General features: G+C 44.0%; 1 protein-coding gene across 1 annotated transcript in view; it reads right to left on the bottom strand.

Moving 5' to 3' along the window:
- Positions 1-1,206: 1,206 nt before the first annotated feature.
- The window catches only part of LOC120045037 (lysine-specific demethylase 2B-like), a 44,924-nt gene continuing 30,959 nt past the window's right edge, over positions 1,207-15,171 (bottom strand). The window contains exons 13-21 of the mRNA XM_038989863.1: positions 13,326-13,562; positions 13,059-13,202; positions 10,708-10,794; positions 10,159-10,542; positions 8,807-9,852; positions 7,653-7,816; positions 6,795-6,956; positions 6,290-6,508; positions 1,207-1,827 (exon numbers count right to left, since the gene is read on the bottom strand). Coding sequence (XP_038845791.1) covers positions 1,646-1,827; positions 6,290-6,508; positions 6,795-6,956; positions 7,653-7,816; positions 8,807-9,852; positions 10,159-10,542; positions 10,708-10,794; positions 13,059-13,202; positions 13,326-13,562 — 2,625 coding nt within the window. The 3' untranslated portion in view covers positions 1,207-1,645. The remainder of the gene's footprint in view (positions 1,828-6,289; positions 6,509-6,794; positions 6,957-7,652; positions 7,817-8,806; positions 9,853-10,158; positions 10,543-10,707; positions 10,795-13,058; positions 13,203-13,325; positions 13,563-15,171) is intronic.

The following is a 15,171-nucleotide window of genomic DNA, read 5'->3' as shown; positions in this document are numbered from 1 at the left end:
AAGGGAGTAGTACACAGCGTTATACAAGATTTTCAGTTTCTTGGCAATTTCTCGCATGGAATAGCCTTCATTTCTCAGAACAAGAATAGACTGACGAGTTTCAGAAGAAAGTACTTGGTTTCTGGCCATTTTGAGCCTGTAATCGAACCCACAAATGCTGATGCTCCAGATACTCAACTAGTCTAAAGAAGGCCAGTTGTATTGCTTCTTTAAATCAGCACAACAGTTTTCAGCTGTGCTAACATAATTCCAAAAGGGTTTTATATAGTTGAAGTCGGAAGTTTACATACACTTAGGTACCACGTTCATCTGTACAAACAATAGTATGTAAGTATAAACAGCATGGTACCACGCAGCCGGCATACCGCTCAGGAAGGAGACGCGTTCTGTCTCCTAGAGATTAACGTACTTTGGTGCGAAAAGTGACAAAGATTGTACTTTTTGGAGAAATGTCCTCTGGTCTGATGAAACAAAAATAGAACCGAATGGCCATAATGACCATCTTTAGTTTGGAAGAAAAAGGGGGAGGCTTGCAAACCGAAGAACACCATCCCGTGAACCACAAGGGTGGCAGCATCATGTTGTGGGGGTGTTTTGCTGCAGGAGGGACTGGTGCACTTCGCAAAATAGATGGCATCATGAGGAGGGAAATTATGTGGATATATTGAAGCAACATCTCAAGACATCAGTCAGGAAGTTAAAGCTTGGTCGCAAATGCGTCTTCCAAATGGACAATGACCCCAAGTATACTTCCAAAGTTGTGGCAAAATGGCTTAAGGACAACAAAGTCAAGGTATTGGAGTGGCCATCACAAAGTCCTGACCTCAATCCTATAGAAAATTTGTGGGCAGAACTGAAAAAGCGTGTGCGAGCAAGGAGACCTACAAACCTGACTCAGTTACACCAGCTCTGTCAGGAGGAATGGGACAAAATTCACCCAACTTATTGTGGGAAGCTTGTGGATGGCTACCCAAAACATTTGACCAAAGTTAAACAGTTTAAAGGCAAAGCTACCAAATACTAATTGAGTGTATGTAAACTTCTGACCCACTGGGAATGTGATGAAAGAAATAAAAGCTGAAATAAATAATTCTCTCTACTATTATTCTGACATTTCACATTCTTAAAATAAAGTGGTGATCCTAACTGACCTAAGACAGAGAATTATTACTAGGATTAAATGTCAGGAATTGTGAAAAACTGAGTTTAAATGTATTTGGCTAAGGTGTATGTAAACTTCCGACTTCAACTGTATATATGTATGTATGTATGTATTTATAGAGTTCACTTGCAGAAAGAAAAAATTAAATACTTCAATATCTTAGCAAAGACAAACAAAGAAAAAAAAAAACATGCGCTGTCAAATTTCCAGTACAGCCAGGTGTCCTGCCTTACATGTTGAACATCCTGTTCTGGAAAACATTCTTGCTTCAGCAGCACAAGAGCCATTCAATGAGTATCAGGGCACCAGTCACTATTAAAATGTCTTATGCCATTTCCAATGTGGGTTGTTTTTTGCACAGAGATGCGTGAAATACAACACCGTCTCCATGGTGATAACATCACCCTTGCCAGTTCCTTATTCTAACGAGTGTCCTAGCTAGCCAGTGCATACAGTAGTCTTCGTCAACCTGCTGTTTGTCCACTAGCTGAGTTTCAGCAGTAGTTTCTCCTCTACTAGTTCAAACTGTACACTCACTGACATCTCAGCAATGAATTGCTCGCAGCCCTCTTTGGTCACCTGCTTGCAGTATCGCAAGTCAATATGACAGATGCTTCCACAGCGCTTGAAGTAGGTCAGGGACTGGTCCGTGACTCTGTTGCACACTGCAGAGATTAGGGAGGAGGAATATACAGTATTAGGTTGTCGTAATATGAGACCATTCATCATCTTCAGTTAAAACCCAAAGATAGGCGCCTCCTATATACTTGGTCATAACAGTCATTTGTTTTCTAGAATAAAGGCTCCAATCAAAACCTCACCATAGTCATGAGCATATTGAGAGCAGTCAATGGGTTACGGCTTCCCCCATTAACAGTGACTGACAGTGGATAATTAGACATCAGTGGTGCCAGAGAACCCCCTGTCTGTCTGTCCCACATTGACCCAACCTTTAACAGCACTACTCAGGGAGAGGAGAACCATGGGGGTACTTCAGTTATGGTGTTTGGAATGGAGCCTAGTTTTACTCCACCCCATGGCTCCAACTGTGCATCAGAAATAGAGACAATTCTCTATTTAAGCTATTTATACTTTATACTGGTGTTTATGAGGTCGTTATATGACTTTATGGAGGCACACATTCATCTCAGTAGGGAACATTTGTTATTCAATAAGACCTATGAAGCAATGAATGAACATTGCAATGAGCAGTCAATGGCCATGTCCGGATTCTCACCAGTATGTTCTAAATAGTGAATAGTACTGTTAGCAGTGATTACTTTTAGTAGAGACATTCTGACTGTTAACTCGAAATGACACAACGACAAGGTTCCAGTTTAACAAAGTTTACTCTACTATATGAACACACTACAAGGTAGCCTTTACACTCCAGGCTAGGTCCAACAACGACAAGACTTCCTGCGCATGCGCACTCTTGACTGAGTGATAGCCCCGTAATAACAGAAATATAGGGATACTTAAAACATGAACTTAACAATCTCCCCCTTTTCTTTAAAGACAAATAAAACATCAACAACATAATTAAATGTCCAAGTATTATTCAAGATCCCCATTACAAATGGGTTGTGTGACAGTTTTTATTTGTATTACTCAAGCTGCCACTTTCCATTACTGAGAGCCTGTAGGAGCACAAGACCGGATGCTCCCTTTTTAGTCAGACAGTCAGCAAGCTGTTCCTTTGTGGTCGACCACAGAATCCGCTGGATTCTCTGTGCTTGAATAAGTTCCTTGATGCTGCTAATCTCAAAGTTTTTTCTCTATGACAGACTTGGTTGACTTCACAGCATCAACTAATGAGTAGTTGTCAGTGACACAAACTACAGGTAGGAAGTGCCGTTTTGTCCCTCCAGTGATAACCTAGCGAAGCATCACGGAAGACAACTAGTTTCAAAGAGTCATCTTTTCCAACATGCTGAAACTTTAAAGTCACTTGTTGTGATTTCAGTTTACGAACAACTTTGTTTGCCTCATGAATGGTTTGTACAGTGGCGTGTGTTGTGTTAGATGCCAAGTTGCAACCATCAAACCAGGTCTACTCTGTCTCGCAGCCCATAAAATTTGTCCCATCTTTGACCTCAATTGAACAGCTTCAATTCCACAGAGGGGAATTCCTTTGTACGGCTCTTGAAGAATCCATGTGGATAGGTTGAAGATTCTTGATATAGCTCTCCTGTTGCATCAGTATTTTTCCATCAACTGTAATAAACTCTATGCCAACATAACAAAAATGATCATGCTCCTCACTGCCAACCTAGAAAACAGCTTTGAGGTGTGGAATCACAGTTGAAGCAAAGGTCTGTGAGCCACCCCAGATAAAGTCATCAACATGACAGGCAAGTACTCCATTCACATTGCAGTCTTGATCAAGCCAATAGAAGACTGCAGGATCCACTTGTGACATTTTTCGACCTGTATTCAGCATTGTTGCCTTGACTTTGTTGTACCAGTAGAGTGATCCATCTGCCAGTCCATACACACACCTTTTTATTTTCCACAGTGTTCCTTCACTTTTAGCTTCGGGCGGAGGTCGGATGTGAATGTCCCTTGACAGCTCTGTTCCCTGCAAAAATCCAGATTTGATGTCTATGGAATTAAGTTTCCATTTTTTCTGGCAGATCACTGACATCAGCAATCTGAGTGACTCTGAGGCGCATGTCGGTGAGTCTTTTGGGAGTTCTTTAGCAGCCAGCTCCTCAAAACCTCTAGCCACTAGACGTGCTTTGGGCACTATTCCAGTTAAGGATTCTTTAAGGGTACGTCTCACCTTGTTGAGACGCACTTTTGGCCAATGTCTTTGACTTCCTCAAACACTCCATTTTTCCTCCAATTACTGAGCTCATCTAGCTTAGCTGAGTCAAATGACACGTCCTTTGTTTCAAGTACATCATCATTTTGAATGTCATTCTGTTTTTCTCGATTTTCCATTGGTTCAATTCTGATATTATCTACAAGTGGCAGGTCAGCTGACCCTGTTGTACCAGAAAGTGTAGCTGGTTCAGAGTACTGCAAGTTGTACCAGTTCTTGTGTTTTGCTTTTCCTGCTCGTCCAATGACGGTTGCTGTATGTGGAATACCACTTTCTCTGTCCGTGTATTTAACAGTTTGTCCAGTTTTCAGATTGGAACAACCATGTTCTCTTAACACATGTGGCTGTTGAATGTTTTCCTCATTTGAACGCTCAACAGTATTACCTGTGGCATGGTTGAAGGTCTCTGCTCCATTTCCTGTGTCAGTTTCGGTGTCCATATCATTGGATGCGACATCTGGTAGGTTTGTGTCTGTTACTGTGTCCTTTTTGTCATTTTCATTAGGAGACTGATTCTCAGCAACAGCTCCTCTATCTTGTTGATCATTTACTTTCCGCAATCTTGAGTGATGCACCCTGACAATCATGCCTCCGTGCCTCACAAATATCACCACACCATCTTGACCAATGACTACTCCCGGTCCTTTCCACTCTTGACAGTCAACTCGTTTGTAGTACACTTTGTTTCCAGTTTCGTACTTCTCATCATCATTATTCCCTGAACTGCTGAGTAACTTCTGAAGTCTGTCAACTGTATCATGTCCAAACTGTTTGTAAAGCTTTAACAAGACTTTGTGTTTTTCTTTAGTGCTCATGTTCTCTGTGACTGTCAGAATCTAATTTTTGCATGGACTCTGTGTGATGTCTTTGTCTAAAATGTTTACACAATAGTGGCCTGAGGTAGTAAGTTCAAGAGTCACTGGTTGTTTAAACATCACTGCCTTGTCATTTTTTATGTCTAATACAGCCCCTGCCTTCTTGAGGGAAGCTTTGCTTAATAGTAAGGGGATATCTGTAGGGACCACCTCTGTTTCAATGTGACACTTAGTCTGACCAATTTTTGCTGGTATCTTAACTCTCTTGGTAGAATGGACAATTCTCCCGTCTCCAAATTTGAAAGCTCTGTTGCTTGGTGTGTCAATCATATTTTGTACTTCTTTCATATTTAGTTCACTGACATAGCTATCAAGCCATTTTGCACCACACACTGTCCGTGTACATGCAGTATCAATCACAGCAGATCCTAAGGATTCAACTATAAAAATCTCAGTATCAGAAGCAGATTCATTTGAAAACAGTGTAATGTTACACTGCTCTATCTCTGTGTTTACATTTTCCTCTGTTAGTTTAACTTGTTCATTTTTATGAGGACAGTCTTTAACCCAATGGTAAGTGCTTTGACAAATAGCACATTTCGATCTCCTTCCATATGTGTCCAGTGGATTTGTGCCGGGAAATGGCGCCCTCTTCTGGTTGTCTTGAGAACGTGACTTGTTGGCGCCTTTTCTGTGCTGCTCGGTGTAATATGCTGCGTCACTCACTTGCATTCCATCTGTTATTGGCGCGACAGGCGTCTTTTCACCAAATATTATTTTTAGTGCCGACTTCATAGATGCAAAAGTCAGCACAGTACAAGCAGTCAAAGCCAACTGTTTCTCCCTACCATCTAGACAGGCAGTGTCTAGTAACTTGAACCCTAACACTGCATCTGGGAGAACCATGTCGTACTTGCGCATTCTATTGTACCTCTGTTCGAAATCAATGATGTAGTCTGCCATTGCAACCGAAATATCTCTCGTAACACTGTCAAAGTTTGAATATGCCTCGTAGGCACGGTCTTTCTCTTCTTTGAGAAATACAGAATCCAGTGCTGTATCTCTCGCTCTTCCCTCGAGCGATAATACCACCGCAAGTGCTTGCTTTTTCCCGTCCAGATTAGTAACGCGTATCCAGATTCCCAGTTCATTTTTCCAACTTTCGTACGACCTCTTCTCGTCGAAGCGAGGTGGCACGTTGTAGTTAGAAGCCATCCTCTGCTACCAATGTTAACTCGAAATGACACAACGACAAGGTTCCAGTTTAACAAAGTTTACTCTACTTAATGAACACACTACAAGGTAGCCTTTACACTCAAGGCTAGGTCCAACAACGACAAGACTTCCTGCGCATGCGCACTCTTGACTGAGTGAAAGCCCCGTAATAACAGAAATATAGGGATACTTAAAACATGAACTTAACACTGACATGGCCAATGTCTATAGTGATAGTAGGCATTGTGACATGGCCTTGTATGATCCTACCGGAGAGGTTGATGTCAGTGAGCGAGTCTCTGGTGGTGGTCCCTGCAGCAGTCAGGATGTTGACTGACTGGTCAGTAACGTGGTTGCAGTAGCTCAGGTCCAGTCTGGTCAGCTGGGGCATGTAGCGGATGAGGAGGCGCAGAGAGGTGTCCGTGATGTCCAGCCCGGCCAGACGCAGGTCCACCACATTTCGCAGCTTACTCCTGTTGTCCAGCTGACCTAGAGAGGTAGAGAGAGACAAAGATTGAATGCATGTCAAGTTCTTTTTTAAATATTTTTTTAAAAAGCTTCCTTACTTCTACTAGGAGCAAAATCGAATGCAAGCTTTTCCAGCTGTGTGGCCTATAAAGACCGACACAAATGGTCAGCAGAGAGCACAGCAAGACCTGACATGGATGGGCTGCAGCAGCCTGACTGGACTCCAAAGCAGATTGACATACTGTTCAATACTTCACACCATGTGTCCAGATGGTCACTAACACAGTGCAGGATGGCGAAAACCTACCTGGTCTGTTGTCTGTGGGGGGTGAGAGCAGATCCCTCATCTGGGCGTCTTTGAGACCCTCTACCCACTGGACGTCCAGGGTCCGCAGCAGCGGGCAGCTGGCGGTGCAGAGGGCAGACACAGCCACCCAGGAGCAGCCTGAGAGCAGCAGCATCCGCAGACCTGCAGGGACAACAGTCAGGGGTTAAGAGGGGTCAAACTCAACGACATCACTCACTCTCTCAATTCCTACTAAACACACCCTAGCACTGTCAAAATGACCGAAACCAAAACGCCATAATAATACAGAATTGGGTTTGCCTCCCTTGGACTAAGTCAGTCCTAATTAAGTAACTCAAAACTCAAAGCGTGTAACATTATCTGCTGCCCCGTTCAATCCTTTTGGGGGGGGTCTTAATAGTCTCCAACAGTTCATTAACCTGAGGGTGCAAAATCAAGCAAACAAAAACCATCACTATGCAAATGTAATTACAGTCGCCGCATAATTAATTCTAAGAAGAAACAAAGCCAATCGTCAGAAACACTGAGGAACCCCTGGGGATACCATTATTATGGAGCAGAATCTCAGACATACGGCAGCATTCTCTGAAACTTCCAGCTCACCCAACCAAGGAAACAAAGACAGCGTTACATTATCACCAAACTAGTCGCATTAAATACGTTCTTATCAATGCTCTCAGTACAGAGAAGCACAGTAACAGGCTGCAGTGGTGACATCAGGTTTGCAATGTGTACCCAGAGCCATGGACAGACACAGTATAATGGCTAGGTGTATACTGTAGACCGTTCTATTAAAAAGCCACAGAGGGATATGCACATTGCCTCAGTTACAACACTGCTGGCTGGTGTTGAATATACCTGGCAGTCTGTTGATGAGCCAGCTGAGCTGCTTCTTGGAGATGTTGGTCCAGCTGAGGTCCAGAGCCACAGGCTGTCTGCGGATGATGCCACTCAGCATGAGGGGAGTGATGGACTTACAGCGGTTCAGATCGATCTGCGTCCACAGTCTCTTATCACAGCACCTGGGGAGGCAGGGACGAAGGTAACTACACGATCACACAGCCACCATAGCTACAGCTGTGGAAAGACTACACTGAGGTGAGAGCTCTAGGCAAGCCACGAGCCTTACAGCTTAGTGTTCATACGGTCTTTCCAATAAACAAGGACCACTTTGAAAAACACAACCCACTATTCACAAGACTGACTTGTCCAACTTCGTACCAGACGTTTTGGTCTATCAGGCCCTGTCTGGACTTGGCAGTTCATGCAACTTTAGTATTCTGATAATGGAGTTCTGATCATGGAATTCCGAACACGTCACGAGTCTATATTTAAATGCGTCCACATTGTGTCCGTTCCTGCACTATAATCAAATGCCAGTGTGCATTCTACAAATGGTGGAATAAACCAAATATGATAACAACAACAACAATAGACGGCAGTAGCTAACTACTATATAGCTAAGTAGCCAGCTAACCTCTGTAGTTACCAAGCAATGCTGAAGGGATTGCATAACTCTAGCCAAACAAAAGCATTTATGAGGCCAGCAAACACGATCCTCACACGCTAGGAACGCATTTCCTCCAATGTTATAATGATGGCCTTTCGAGGGAGTTTTTCCTAGCCACCGTGCGTCTACACCTGCATTGCTTGCTGTTTGGGGTTTTAGGCTGGGTTTCGGTACAGCACTGAGATATCAGCAGATGTAAGAAGGGCTTTATAAATAAATTTGTTTTGATAAGGTGCCTCTCGGTCCCAAAACACAAGTTTTCTAGACACTGATGACGTCGTCCACTGTATGCGCTTTTGGTAGCCTGATTGCGTCCAGACTGAGGAGAAATCCGCACACAACGCATCCCTGACCACCTCCTTAAGTGGTCAGACAGATCTGAACACAATCAGACCACAAAGTGACTTTTGTGCATCTAGACCCATACGATCTTCGTATTCTGATAGCAGAAGTTGCATGTAATTGTCAAGTGTAGACACGACCTCCGATAGCTACAGCTCACCATCTGTTCCAGGTCTTGCAGACGCGCATGCAGACACACAGGTCTCTGTGTGCGAGGTGGCCGAACACGACCATCCACACCTCCCTGCGCATCACGTGGGCCTGTCCGTCATCCAGGGGAAGTCTGTCTGGCGGGGGGCTGATGGGAGGCGGCCGGATCACGTGACGCTCCATCTGTACACACTTGGACGGTGAGTGGCAGGGAGGGGGGCGTGGGCAAATAGGTGTGATCGGAGAGCTGCGGTTCCACCCCAGGGGCGAGAGCTGGCGGGGCGTCCCGTTCACCTCCCGCCCCCTGGGGTGGAGCCAGTCTCCGAGGTCACTGCTGCCGTTGTCGAGTGGCCGCTTGGGCTTATGCTCCTCCCCGTCACTCTCAGGCTCTGTCTTCATTGGCCTGTGGTTCTGATTGGCCAAGCTGTCCTCGGTCTTCAATGGTCGACGGTTGTGATTGGATAGGCCATCCTCAGTCTTAATTGGCCTGCGGTTATGATTGGTGGGGGAGTCCTCTGTTTTTAGTGGTCTGCGGTTCTGATTGATAGAGTCCTCAGTCTTCAGTGGTCGACGGTTGTTATTGGTTGGGCTGTTCTCCCCCTTCAGTGGTCTGCGGTTCTGATTGGCCAAGCAGTCCTCGGTCTTCTGGATCTCCAGGTTGAGCTCTTTGCTCAGCTCCTTGCTCAGCTCTTTGTTGGGTAGGCGGCGTCGCTGGTGTGCCTTCAGCTGGCCAAGTGTCTTCTCTGGGGCATCGCCCCCTTCACTGCTGGGCCCTGCCCGGGGAGAGCTGGAGCAGGACTGGTCACTCTCTCTGGCTGCAGACGTCCGTAACAGTGGACTCAGCATAGTCTTTACTTTACCGTCTTTACTGTCCTCTACACCATCTTTCTCCTCTTCTTCCTCCTCATCTTCATCCTCTTCTCTTTTCCCTTTAGCTGCAACCCTGTCCCCTGTGTATCTGTCATCTTCATGGTCTTCGTCCTCATCAACTTTCTCTTGCTTGATGGGCTGTAACAGCTTGGAGGTGAAGGTGTCATCGGGTTTTGGGGGCTTCTTCTGTAAGGGCACATGGGGAGCATATCAATTACTCTGACATTAATTTGTTACAATCATCTTTACAGTTTTAATTTGCATTTTTATAAAGACCTTATTTATCATAGATTTTTCTCCAAACAGTGTTTGACAAGTAAGTGGACTACAAATTCTCAAATCAAAAGGGTTGTTTGGTAATAGAATCTTGACAAAATAAACTCTGGGCCTTATCAAATCTGTCTCTTATCAAATCAAGAGGAATGCTCAGTAAAGACAGTCAATATAAAAATAATTATCCATGGTCAGCTTAAAGCCTGTTGGATAAATTACCTTTTTCTTGACAACAGGAGGCTCGTCCTCATCTTTGATGTCGAACAGCTTCCTCTTCTTCCTCAGAGGGTTGTCCTCAGGCCTGGGTCGGGGATGAGGTAGCCCGCCCAGAGACAACATGGGAGAACGTTTCTTCAGAGGAGGATATTCCTCTGCTTTCCTCTTGGGGGTGTCATCACGCTCTACCTTCCTCTTCACTGCAGTGGGTGATGTTGGCACACTGGGCAGGTCGGACTCTTCCTTAACGTCACGGGTCAATCGCGAGTCCTTCAGTAGCGACCCGGGAAGGTCGGACTCTTCCTTAACGTCACGGGTCAATCGTGAGTCCTTCAGTAGCGACCCGGGAAGGTTGGACGCGTACTTGAATCCTGGTCCTCTTTTTTGCTTGACAGCCAAAAGGGAAGAAACAAGGGAAGACAACTTTATACCTTTTGCCTATTTGTTTCCAGACAATTCAAGTCTTTTTATAATAAACGTGATTTATTGAACAGTGCAGAGCGTAGATATTCTGCCTAGAACATTCATTTCCACAACCACATAGATGCTTACTTTCCCGGTCTTCCCTGCATGGTTGCATTTTGGACACTCCCAGCAGTTTGGCAACTCTTCATTTACAACTCCACCAGAATTCTTCACCTGAACAAGAGAGCACAAGTAGTGAGTGGGTGAAGGTGATAGGAAACACAAGTAAAAGTGATAAAGTATGAAACAAAGCTATCATTTATCATTTGCAGAATAAGTCCTTTATAGCAGGGGAAGGCAACTAGATTAATCTGCGGACCAATTTTTGTCGGAGCGGATGATGGGGGGCCGGAACATAATTATGATAATATGTACACTGCAAATTGACCACAACTTAGACCCTCATATTTTTGGGGGGTGAAAAATATAGCTACGAGCAGCAATAAACAGGGTTCACAGGGTGACAAAAGGAACACAAGATCAGTTGGATAACAAAGCAAGCACTATCATGTAGGAACTACTGTATCTTCCTTTATGTGCACTAAATACAAAATCATTAGCGTTACATATGCAAAGAGTGAGTTGTTAATATTTTTCTTGTTTAAAAAAAATATATCAATACCAAATTCAGTGTAGTACATCTTAAGGACGTCCATGATAACAATGACAAGTTTCAAGTCGATAGGCCACTGTTAAATGTGGATTTACAGTGGGTTAAATGAGCACTTAAAATCAGATTTTGATTTGTCAATAACTCAGCCATCTTTTACTGATCAGGACCAAATTTGGTGTCATTTGGTCCTATGGCTCATGAGAAGATATTTTATTATTAAGTATTTTGGTATATTTTAACATATGTGCTAATATGCATCTACTGGCGAACATTGAGGGATCATTGTGATGAGTCCAACAACCAAATTTGGAGTGAATCTGGCTTTTGTCAATGAGAAGATTTGTTATGATTATTTTAAGTTCTAGCATTACATAGTTAAACAAGTGAATTGTTAGTTTGCTTATTTGTTAAGATATCAATGCCAAACGTAACATGGTTCATCAATGTAATGTCTTTGATGACATTACACAGGATTTACAAAGGATTTAAAATTGACACATGAAATCACATTTCCTGATTTATCAATAACTCAGCCATCTCTTAACTAAACCCTTAGCTTTTCTCAAGGTCATCCTGTTTCCATGATCATCCTTTTCTCAAGATCATCCTTGAGATGTTTCTACAACTTGATTGGAATCCACCTGTGGTAAATGTATTGATTGGACATGATTTATAAAGGCAATTCCCTGTCTATATGAGGTCCCACAGTTGATAGTGCACATCAGAGCAAAAACCAAGTCATAAGGTCGAAGGAATTGTCCGTAGAGCTCCGAGACAGAATTGTGTCGAGGCACTGATCTGGGGAAGGATACCAAAACATTTCTGCAGCATTGTAGGTCCCCAAGAACACAGTGGTCTCCATTCTTAAATGGAAGAAGATTGGAACCACCAATACTCTTCCTAGAGCTGGCCACCTGGCCTAATTGAGCAGTCGGGGGAGAAGGGCCTTGTTCACGGAGGTGACCAAGAACCTGATGGTCACTCTGACAGAGCACCAGAGTTCCTTTGTGGAGATGGGATAACCTTCCAGAAGGACAACCATCTCTGCAGCACTCCACCAATCAGGCCTTTATGGTAGAGTGGCCAGACGGAAGCCACTCCTCAGTAAAATGCAAAAGGCACCTAAAGGACTCTCAGACCATGAGAAACAAGATTTAGATTTTCTGGTCTGATGAAACCAAGACTGAACTCTTTGGCCTGAACGCCAAGCGTCACGTCTGGAGGAAACCTGGCACCATCCTTATGGTGAAGTAAAGTATTGAGTAAAGGGTCTGAATACTTATGTCAATGTGATATCAGTTTTTTTTTTTTCATACATTTGAAAACATTTCTTAAAACCTGTTTTTGCTTTGTCATTATGGGGATTGAGAAAAAACAACATGTAATCCGTTTTAGAATAAGGCTGTAACGTAACAAATGTCAAACGGAGCAGCGGATATGGGGGTTTAAGTGAGACTGCTTATAACTGCGCCACGGCTTTGCTCTGAACCCCTAACCCCTAAACAATAATTTCATACCTTGAATACATTGAGACACGTTCACGTATGTCTCTTTATTTGTGGGAATACCTGGGAACAGATTTCCTAAATTAAACTAATTTTTTGCTCCTGTGACTTGCTCCTGGTGACCAAAAACATAAATCTTAAAAATTCTAAATAGTTTTTTTTGGGGGTGCGGGACAAAACCAAACCACTCGACCCCTGCTCTATAGGAGGAAGGGCTACCATAAACAAATATTACTGCAGTAATGTAAGTGCTCACACTGAATCAATTAAATCAAACAGATAAGATGCTCATTAACAGCATACTGTCTTGAGCAGTTTACCTTGAGGCAGAGTGGATGGACTATCTCATTGCAGATGGAGCACTCCATGAGCATGAGGTTAAATTTGTCCTCCTCTTCCTCCACTGTGTCCTCCTTCCCTGCCTCCCCACACACCAGACACACCGCAGTGTGTGGCAGGACAGGCTGGAGACAACAAACACCACATTAGTATATTAGAAACTCCCCCTCTGCACATAGTCACCAGATAAAATGTCCACACACATACAAAGAATGTCCAAATACTCTGCAGGTTAGTATGAGGCCTACCGCGATACACTGCCTCATGATGCAGGACTGTTTCATGCGACCCGGCCCGCCAAACTTCTTCATGTCTTTACAGAAGTGGCATTCTCCACACTCTGTCCTCAGGCACGCCTCACACTTCCGACATCGCGTCCTCCTTCTCCGGGCCCCAGACGTGCTCCGGCTGGCCGACAGCTTGACCGCAGGCGCAGGAGACGAGGCCGCCATTTTGGGTTTGGGCCTGTTGGGAGGTCTCTGCTGCTGAATGGAGAAGATGAAGAGGTAGGAGTCAGGTATCTTTATAGTACAACAACACAAAAAGTGAAAGCAAGGTCTAGTACAGAGACAGATGGATCTGGGCCTATATTCACAAAGAGTCTCAGAGTAGGAGTGCTCATCTAGAATCAGGTCCCAATCAGTCCAAATACTCCCAATTCATTATGATCTAAAAGACTGACACTTGATCAACACCTACTCTGAAAGGCTTTGTGAATACAGGATCAGGTCTGCAGGGTGTTGCAGTATTTGCTGTCATATTGACCCCGGAATTGGCAGCTGTTTAGGGAAACCAGGTGAATTGACTCATCTAATCAATCCCAGCAGTTGACCAACTAAGTTCTGCACCACAAGAAGCAGTGCTTTTATTATGACCTGTGATACCTAGTTCGCTGGTCTAACCATCTACTACGGAAAACACAGAACCATGGGTACAGGCCTAGATCCCTGTCATTTGAGTGAAGAGAAGGCAGAGAAAAAGGAGCCAGCAGGCGGGCTGCCTTCTGAGAATTCATTATCAAATCAAAGTTTATTTGTCCCGTGCGCCGAATACAACAGGTGTAGACCTTACAGTGAAATGCGTACTTACAGGCTCTAACCAATAGTGCGAAAAAAAAAGGTATGTGTGTGTGTGTGTGTGTGTGTGTGTGTGTGTGTGTGTGTAGGTAAGTAGGTAAATAAATAAAACAACAGTAAAAATACATTTGAAAATAAGAGTAGCAAGGCTATATACAGACACCGGTTAGTCAGGCTTATTGAGGTAGTATGTACATGTAGGTATGGTTAAAGTGACTATGCATATATGATGAACAGAGAGTAGCAGTAGTGTAAAAGGAGGGGTTGGCGGGAGGTGGGACACAATGCAGATAGCCCAGTTAGTCAATGTGCGGAAGCACTGGTTGGTCAGCCCAATTGAGGTAGTATGTACATGTAGGTATGGTTAAAGTGAGTATGCATATAAGATAAACAGAGAGTAGCAGCAGTGTAAAAGAGGGGTTGGGGGGAGGGGGCACACAATGTAAATAGTCCCGGGTAGAAGTCTTATGGCTTGGGGGTAAAAACTGTTGAGAAGCCTTTTTGTCCTAGACTTGGCACTCCGGTACCGCTTGCCATGCGGTAGTAGAGAGAACAGTCTATGACTGGGGTGGCTGGAATAAACCCCCACTGCCTTCCATTCTGCTAGCAAATGTGCAATCTTTGGAAAATAAAATCGATGACCTATGCGGAAGATTAAACTACCAACATTCAAAACTGTAATATCTGATGCTTCATGGAGTCGTGGCTGAACGACATTATCAACATACAGCTGGCTGGTTATACACTGTATCGGCAGGATAGAACAGCGGCGTCTGGTAAGACAAGGGGCGGCGGACAATGTATTTTTGTAAATAACAGCTGGTGAACGATATCTAGGGAAGTCTCGAGGTTTTGCTCACCTGAGTTAGAGCATCTCCTGATAAGCTGTACACCTATCTACCTAGAGAGTTCATCTGTATTTTTCGTAGCGGTCTACATACCACCACAGACTGAGGCTGGCACTAAGACCGCACTGAATGAGCTGTATTCCGCCATAAGCAAACAGGAAAACACTCAC

Source organism: Salvelinus namaycush, chromosome 3, assembly GCF_016432855.1.
Source record: "Salvelinus namaycush isolate Seneca chromosome 3, SaNama_1.0, whole genome shotgun sequence".
Lineage (NCBI taxonomy): Eukaryota > Metazoa > Chordata > Actinopteri > Salmoniformes > Salmonidae > Salvelinus > Salvelinus namaycush.
The sequence above is the reverse complement of the archived record's forward strand: the minus strand, read 5'-3'. Positions and strand labels throughout refer to the sequence as shown.